General features: G+C 35.9%; 1 protein-coding gene across 8 annotated transcripts in view; it reads right to left on the reverse strand.

Moving 5' to 3' along the window:
• Nucleotides 1-1746: 1746 nt before the first annotated feature.
• Nucleotides 1747-9617, reverse strand: part of LOC107045734 (sex-lethal homolog) — a 12515-nt gene continuing 4644 nt past the window's right edge. For 6 of the 8 annotated variants that reach the window (XM_029126646.1, XM_029126648.1, XM_015268078.1 and 3 more), the window contains exons 5-6: nt 8536-8696; nt 1747-2770 (exon numbers count right to left, since the gene is read on the reverse strand). In XM_029126646.1, the coding sequence (XP_028982479.1) occupies nt 2547-2770; nt 8536-8696 (385 nt within the window). In that variant the 3' untranslated portion in view covers nt 1747-2546. The other 2 variants (XM_015268079.1, XM_015268080.1) reach the window with 2 other exon arrangements.

Here is a 9617-nt window from a genome sequence, read left to right on the forward strand (position 1 = left end):
AAAAATTCCCCACTGAAAAAAATGATAGAAAAACCAAAAGTGTAATTTTTGTTATTAAAAAGAAATCATTTCCAAATAAACGTGAATAAATCCCAACAAAATGCCTCTAAACATCGTCTCCCCACGAATTACTTCCGCTACAACTAAATATTCATCGAGATACAAAACAAACAATTGACTAAAACTCGATCAACATTAAAATAATCTTTCCTCAATTCCAAATTTTCGGAATAACTATTTATAACACCAAGTGCTTTCCTTCCCTCTACGAGTAAAAGATTATCGATACAGCCGGTCGATATCTCGGTCAGGTGACCGCCCCTTCCTGTTTCCGTTTGTTAATCTCAGCCGCAGCATCCGTCAACATTTATCGTATAAATAATGTAGTTTTCCCTTTAGTCCCTTCAGTCACAAATAACCGGTCGCAGTGTGAACATCGAGGACTCCCCGGTGCCTCCCAGTGATAGGGAAAACACTGCCGATTACGTTGCAGCTCATCATGGGGCACTTTGCTGATTAATTAAAACGCTAGCTGCCTTTTGAAGGGCAACAACGTGGTCGGCTCCTCAAACAACCCCACTCACCCGACCAAACCGCTATTTTCCCAAACTCGTCATTTGTGAATTTAATTGAAAAATGTGTCAAGTGAACTGGAAAAAAATTCAATCTCATTTCTCTGTGAATAAAAAATAATTCTCTCCTGTACTTTTTCATGAATAAATTGTATTTTCTAGGGAAGAAAAAAATCTGCCTCGATTATTCAAGTAGAACAGCCTCAGAATTCTCCAGACCTATTCTCAACTCATGTAACGAGAATTTCCGCCTATTAATAACCGAATGTTACTTATAAATATCCGTAAAACGTCAACAGACGAAAATTCCACGGTCTCGGTAATTCACACGAGCGAGTAATACTCAAAGAGCCGATGTAACGAGGTGAAGAAACGATTACACCGTTTGAAGTTGCATGGACATGGTGTTGAATAAAAATAAATTGGAAATGCTAAAAAAACAGTGATTATTGATCGTTGATTGATTGTATTGATTATTTTTTATCTCTTCTGATTTTTCGACATTTTAATTCTTTTTTCAATCTTAAAAAATAATAAAAAATCAGCATTTTTCCCATGAGACTGTCTCATTTGTCATTTATAAATTAATTATTGTTAATAACACTGGACTGTTGATAAATAATAATTTCTGCTGAGTATCGCCATTCATATAAACTTGAATAATAAATCTATTTCGGATGTTAATTTGTAAAAATCGAGATGGAATTTTAAAGTTTGTGCCATTGCTGAATAGAAAATCAACACAATCTCAAGTTTCGGTCTTGAATGATCAATTTTCCTCTTCTAAACATTAGAAATATTGCTCATTAATTTTAGATTTTGAATTCTTCGAAGATTTTTAATGCAGTTCAAACCGATTTTGACAATTGATCCGTTTTCAATGAATAACTCGAAATCAAAGGCAGATGGCGAAATTTTCGTTATTACCTTTTTTGTCGAGCGGATTGAGAGCTACAAAAAAGGTCATTACGAAAATTCCGCCATCTCCCTCAAATTCGTAGATATTCCTCGAAAACTCAACCAAAGTCGACATAACTGGTTTTACCGCTTCACTACTAAATTATTAACTCTTAGGACGATTTATTAATTAGGATTCGAAGGGTGCACGTAAATCGAATGCCCTGACTCCATCCTTCAACTCGCCCCAGAAGTGCTGCTCAAAAAAAACAAAATCTTCTATTCATAATTCACTTTAATAAATAATATACACATTGCAGATAATTAATTTGCTAACAAAATTTATCACCCCTCATAATCGCAATGTATCACCTCAGCTCGCCAATGCAAACATCGAGATCCAATGAAGAAAAAAAAAGTCCATTCACTTAAAATAACATCTATGTTCTTTAAAAAAAAATGAGGGAACGCAAAGATAAATGACTCAGTGCACTTGGTGTCGTCAACCCCCAAGGAGCAACCAAATGTGATAATGTATAAAATGAATTGTACAACAAATGAAGAATCGCCCCCTGAGCCGAGGGCCTATCTCCCAGTAGCATATCCATCCTCTTCTAAAACACAAAACTCACTCGTCAAATGGTCTTCGCCCGCTTCACCTGTGGTACAGTGCCAAATCACAACTAAAATCATGAATATTAATTATCGCAATTGTCCACGGCCCAATCAATCACTTGATTTGCCGCTCCAAAAAAAAAAAAAGAAAAAAAATCCGAAGCACAAATTTTTCTCCCCCACATTCACAAAAGAATTGATCGTCTGCTCGTTACAAAGTCAATAATTTCCCCCACTAATTCGTATTCTCTCGGACGGAGTTATCTCAATGAAAAGATTGAACCAAAAAATTCATGAAAGGAAGGTAGGGTTCTTCCAGCTCGACATTAACTTCGTCATAAGTTTTTTCTTTTTTTTTTCTACTGGCAGGAGAGAAGCCGTGAAGGATGTTCTACCGATTCGATAGTTTCCCCATTGTAACTATTGATTCACATTAATAATCGATTGCACATTATTGATCGGTCACCAGAAGTGTGATTGCACATAGCCACCTCCCATGCCAATGGGATTGAAGCGATGTGGATGTATTTTTTCCATTCTCATAGCACCAGGACCACCACCCCCAGCACCATTACCGATATAATTGCCAGTGTGATGACCACCCCGAGCAAAACCAGCAGTACGATTTGTTGGATTAGCACCAGTGGCTGATGCTACTGAACTGCCACGACCACGGGTACCAGGACCTGCAAGCCAATGCCTCATTACAATTGGTAAAACCTCGCCACCCCCACGACTCGTACAATTATTCTTGGTTTGATTCATCTAAGAGCAGTTTCAAGCGAAATAATAATTTCGAGAGGCCTCGGGAGTCGAGGAGAATGCAAATGAGAGTTAGTGAAATGTTGGGTTATGAATTATCAGCCAAAAGGGGATGGAAGAATCAGAGAAATGGATGGGAAAATTGGTTCATTTTGTTCGAGCCGGACGAAGTAAGTTGAGCGTAGTTTGAAGGGGTTAAATAATTTTTAAAAGTGGTTAAAGATGCGAGGTGGATGCGCCGCCATCTTGAAGCCCTTTGCAAGATGGCGGCGCTCAAGCTGTCAACCATCTCGTATGTGCGAACATCTCTTAAAATGATTTAATCTCTTCGAATAAGTTTAAACTCGTTTCATCGAATTCATAAAAAATGAACAATTTTTTGAGGCTCTCTTACATTCTTCATCCCCGTTTTGATGAGAATTTACGGCACGAAGGTTTCCCCGCATGTCACTAACATTCGATTATGAATTTTCAGCCAAAAGGAGATGGAACAATTTGAAAAATGGCTTCAAAAATTTGTTCATTTTATAGAAATCGAATAAAGGGTCATGAGGATGATTTAAAGAAAATACATAATTTTTAGAAATGTTTGAAGATACGAGGTGGGCGACAGCGTGAGCGCCGCCATCTTGCAAAGGACTTTGAAAATGGCGGCGCTGAAACTGTCGCCCACCTCGCATTTTCAAACACCTCTTAAAATGATTTATCCTCTTCAAAGAATTTTCAACTCATTTCATCCAACTCCTGAAAAATGAACAAATCATTCAAACTCCCAGCCTTTCATCCCCTCTTGTACTTTTATTTTACTCCCAAGGGCCCTCAAAACGAACTCCAATGAAGAATTGCAATCATCAGTTGCGAATTTACAAAAAATTAAACAGCGAGCGGAAATAAAAATGAACATAACTTGGAAATATTTTTTTTCAATGAAATAATATTTGTTCTGATGCTTTATAACTGGAATATATATTACTTTTTTGTAAGATCGTATCGAACCACATTACCTCCTGTCCAGAACTTTACCTCGACATAAACTCGTAGATTGTCAAGTGAAGTGATTAATGGAGGGATTGTTTATGACGGGAAATAATGACGAATAGGTAACAGCAGTATTTTCCAATTTTATCATATTTTCCACTTGTTTTTTTCATCAGTTGCGAATGACAACTATCCCAGCACTCAGTTTATTCTATCGAAGTTAAGAGATTTGTAATTGAAACGTTACACGCTAACACGTGTCACGCGATATATAGATTCGTAGGCGATTTTCCATAACAATTTGAGATACAAGAAATGTTTTATTCATCTTCGATCCAAAGTAATTGAACGCCGTCTGTCCTGGCGATTTTCCACGTTAAATAACTGAACGTAAATAATAATTTATATTGCCATAATCAGTTGAAGCATCAATACAGTAAACGAATGAAGCGAATAACTGAGCCACGATTTTGTGAAATGATTGTCACGATAGAAATCGCCAGCACAAAATTTCACAATCAATAAATTTCGATTCAACAATGCAACAATTAAATATAAATGTACAAACAATGTCACCCCACTTCATCATCAAAAACATCAATTAATGTAACATTTCACAACGACGAATTGTGTAAGTCTACGGATTTAATCCTCGTCGTACAGTACATTATATACATTATATATATGCATTTAAATTTCGTGATTGATTAGTCGACAGAGAACTTTAAAGCATTATTTATCCTAATTGTAAACATGACACTGAGAAAACTTGGGGATTCACCAGTTGTTTCTCCTCGTTCAAGCAATTTCAGTTAATCTAGCCCCATTAAATCCCAATATTTTCCCTTATCTCTTTATCACAGCCATCGTTAGCACTACTAGACTTCTGTGTTCGTTCCAGAATAAATCTTGTACCACTAATTTCGGAACGACCCCCTGCCTTCCAGGCTTCGCCACATCCGTTTCCTTCGAGCCTTACATTTGACTAATTTCGTTCTTATACTTTTATCCTCGACGTGATCTAGTTATATGTACAACAAAGAGAAGTCAGTGACAAGAAACTGTTTATTTGCTTCAGTGAATTAGTGGCAACATTTTCCGCCGCTTCATCCGAATGCATCGAATAATTTATCAGAGATTAATTCAGTAATTGTTGTTTTGATTTCATTGCTACTGTTGAGCCTGATTCCCACTGATCAATATTAATGTATACATTTATTAAAAGCCCATCTAAAGATGAATAGAAACATCAGCTTAGTCATTAATTCTCTGTATATGTTTCAGTAATCCATCGATATTGCCGCAAGCTTTGCTTTTAATCTCGTTTTGTTAAATCTCTAAACTCTGTCAAAAGACGAAAAACTTCTAAAATCCTTACGTCTACATTATATTCAAGATAAAAATGTCAGACGGACAAAATTGCTTTCTAATTTCTTACTCGTATTTAATCTAATTGTAAACAATTTAATGACGTGAAAGTTTATTTTCATCGTTTGATTGGCGGCTCTCGCTGTTACATATGTTTATTCCATCATTTACTCAATTCGTAATTTCAAATTGCTTACCCTGTTCCAAATCCATCGCTCCTTCGTTTTTTTCATCACTCTCACATCAATTATCATCCCACAATTATTCATATCGCGTTGATAACTTCATTTGGTGTGCACGTTAACGTTCAAAGACTTGCGTGTCTCGTATTATTATCAAAGGGGAAATAAAATTCAAATAAACATTAGGATAAATGTGCACAAGAGATACTCCAGGCAAAATCCAAGAGTAAACTGTTCTATTCTCGATTCGGCATATTGTGTCATTGAACATATTCGTTGATTCAACAACTAAATTTGAATTTAGATCTCGACTCAAGGGGAAATCAATCCAAATTTATTATTTCAATTACTGTAATTCTGATATTGTTGGTATTTTTTCCTCGTTGCGTACGGACAATCTCCTTGGCCGAATGGTAAGCAATGAAATTAGAAATAGAAGATTAAAATATACTGGTGATTATCCAATCCCACAATACCATTAGCAAAGTGATAAACCGTGACAGGGCGAGACGTCGCAATGACCTGTCTTAAATCGTCAATATCTCAGGACGCAACGGTGCGATTTGGGCGAGTCACCTCTCATTTTGAAGATATTTTTTCCAGCTTCAAAATGAAAGAAAAATCGCCCATTTTCACTCAATCGATCTCGAACTACTGGCGATTGAATAGAAGTTCGTTTCACACGATTTCCCCGCCGAGTCAAATTTTCCATCTTTTGTAACTTTGTGATTATCTCGATAACGACTGGTTCTGGAGTAAAATGAGTAAGAGCCTTTTTTGTAGCGCATAAAATTCCCCATAAAAAAGATTTTACAACATTTTTCCCTGCGACCACTCGTTACGGAGATAATCTCACTTTTACGAGAAGAAAAATTGACATTTCACGTTTTACCACTTCACCCTAGATTCAGCCCTGCGATTTAACTCTCACGATGAAATTTTGAATTCATACTCATGCACGTGATGAGAAAAGCCTCGATTTGATGTATAATGCAATGCCAACTTCGTATGCAATGGAAATTGATATTCTTATGCACGTTGTAAACTATCAGCCTTTTCACTACACACAAGCACATATTCTATTCGTTTCTTTTTATTCACAAGTATTTTCTCGTATTAACTCCTCAAGTATAATGACGTATGACCTGACAATAACGCTCTAAACATGGAAAACAAACGAAAAGGCTCTTGATAAATTCCATGAGGACGACGAAAAAAAAAACACCAGGACGGAAGTTCGGGATTAAAGTGATCAGGATATGCGATAATAGCCTGAAGAATTTACATATCTCATTTCACAGAAAAACGAAAAAAAATATATTCTGTATTTGACGAAACAATATTTCGAACGATGTACAAAAAAGCAATACAAAAAACATGTACTTGCTAGTCGGAGATCAAACGAAAGTCTCAATAAACTTTATATATCACATATCAATCGTAATAATAAATAAACAATTCTTCCTAAACGCGGGATTATGAATGTCGACGAATAAACGCTCTGTCATGACTTTTCATCTCAAATGATGTGTTCTCCTCGCCCAGTCACAAATGACAGAAAATAATACTGATAATGAAAAAATCGTTCTTGAAACAAAGATTGTTAGTTTCTAATGGAAAAAAAATGATTGAATTGCTGTCATCGTGTGAAACAGAAGGGCGGACGATTCTCCATTGTCCATTAGATAATCCTGTCATCGTGCGCTGATGAGAGTCGATTGGTTCCCATTACTTTTCCATACTTTATACTTTTTTTTTCCATATAAAAGAAAAAACACGAACACAAAAAAAAAGTCACTTTGATCAACCATTTCATCTAAACGCTTCGTTGATTGTTCTTACAAATAAATAAAATATCCTCATGATGATAAATCTCTCTTTTCACATAACACAGTCTCGATTGCGGGCAATATAAATTGTTATTTACTCTCTGCTGTGACCCGCGATTTAATGTAAATAAAGATAATTGTGTGTAAAAGGAAGGTGAACAAATTAAAGTTGTAAAAGTAATATTGAAGAATACTTGGTCCCGGTTTGTTGCTGATGTGGCACGAGTGAAAACCGTTATCACCGATTATTTATCGACAAATCGTTATTTCGACGATTTTTTTATAGCGGCTTGTGCACGTACCGACGTGGTGCCCAAAACTTCTTATCTGGCGAAATAGGTTTAAGTTCATTAGCGAGTTTTCCCGGATGCTTAACGAGGTGTTGCTTGTAAAAATAAAGTCTCTTGTGAGGTGGCTGAGGGAATTAGTCAATTCCAGGTGATGACAGATCAGTTATTTTGGAAATATCTGGGGCAATATTTTGTTGGATAATTGCTTTCTGAAAGTCATTGTTATTTGTGGAAAAAACCTTAAAAATATTCAGGTTTTTTAATTTTGATTTTTTACTCAATCGTTTTTTTAAATGTTTATTCAATGTTTTTTAAAAATGGCTGGAGAAGTTTAATATTCTTAAATTGTCTGATAATCAGCGCCATTATTACATTTAGCAAAAACCGCGTTTTTCAGGAATTCCTTTTCGGTAAATAAAAAAGAACGAAATTTTGAATATTGATAAATTTATTACGAAAATTAATTGTTGATAAATTATCTGCAAAGTAGGTGAGTATCTAAAAAACTTTGACTTTTAAATTTTTCCAAGAAGTGAGAGAACCCTCGAATATTCTTAGATAGCACGCGAAAAATTGTTATAAAATGGCAACAAAACATGTCTAATTTTTTTTCAATTCCGTCATTATAAATGTATGAAGGAAATCGTTGAAACCTTTGGAATATGAAAAAAACCTGAGGCAAAAAATCAACGAAAACTGACATCCATCCCCTTCCACCACCTCACAATACCAAAATGTGATGATAGTCAACGAATCGTCATGTTCAAATTCCCAACAAATTCTCAAAGCTTCACGACTAGCCGCTGCCAGCACTCACCAATAATCGTTAAAAAAATTCACAGTGTGAAAACGTCGAAATGAGTACCGACAAATCATAAACTCCGATAAAACGAGCGTTTATCACATCTCTAAACGTGTCACTGCATCTTCAACAAATTATTCCAACACCCAATGTTCGATTAAAAAAAGCGTGGAAATAAGAAAATTCGTTCAAAGATGAGAATTCGAAAGTGAATGTGCAAAAATCACTGAAAATACTCACCGCGACTCTGATTGTAGCCAGCCTGCCAGCCAGCATAGTAAGCAGCCTTCTGTTTCCCATGTTCCTCAGCAATTTTGACACTGAGTGGCTCAGAGCCCCCCTCAGGTATCGTCCCATGGAGATGATTAATCGCCTCTTGTGCCTCCTCACGTTTATCATATCTGCAAAATCGTCCCATAAATTCGTCAAAATTCCTCACCAAGCAGAGGAGAGTAAATAATCTCAGAAATTTTTGGCATACTTTAACAGCGAGACAAGGTTCCCTCGACAAAATGCTTAGCATTGAGAGCTTATCCACATAAATTTTAACCCCCATTCTAATTACACGATTTAAACACTATTCTATTAAATTCTATTCAATTATAATTTAACATTCCAATTGCGCATTGTGGACATCGCAATTTTTAACATCAATTAGTGTTATAATAGTTCATTTCGTCTCAAGTTTCGACCTCTGCATTAAATCAAAGTCTCGATGTTTTGCACTGAGACCTTGTCTACAAAAACTGCACTCCCCACATGCTAACTGCAAAGTAAATATTAAATATTGAATTCAAAATTTTGTGCAATCTTTCCTCAATTCCCCAGGCACGAATCGTACATAAGGAATTTCACCCCAGAAATTGAACATTCACAACTCTAAATTGCACAATGTGAAATTTAGACTGCACAATATATAATAGAGTTGTTCCATTTCTCTTTAGTCGAACTTAACAGTATTTTTCATGCATTAAAATGAAGCATGATTAATCTACATCAGAATCGACTGATAATGTACTCATATTTTCATGTGTTTCATTACAAGTTCAATTTCTGTAGAAAATGCCTCAATCCAAACCCTCAAATGTGTCACAAATTGAAGGGACTCCACATCTTCAAACTTTAATTTTGTCGATAGAATGCTGTCCCAGTGTTAAAGTATTCCCAACTTCCACTCTATTAATAAGCTCATCAATTCTATTTAAAAATTTTGGTGTTACTTTTGCACGTTCCAACGGCTGATTTTTCGACTTGTGAAAAAGTGGGTCACTTATAGTACATGCGTTAAAATGAAATTGTGCAAGGGGGAGGGGAGGGGGGGG

The sequence above is a fragment of the Diachasma alloeum genome, unplaced genomic scaffold (genome assembly GCF_001412515.2).
Source record: "Diachasma alloeum isolate Michigan unplaced genomic scaffold, Dall2.0 Dall_scaffold_01062, whole genome shotgun sequence".
NCBI lineage: Eukaryota > Metazoa > Arthropoda > Insecta > Hymenoptera > Braconidae > Diachasma > Diachasma alloeum.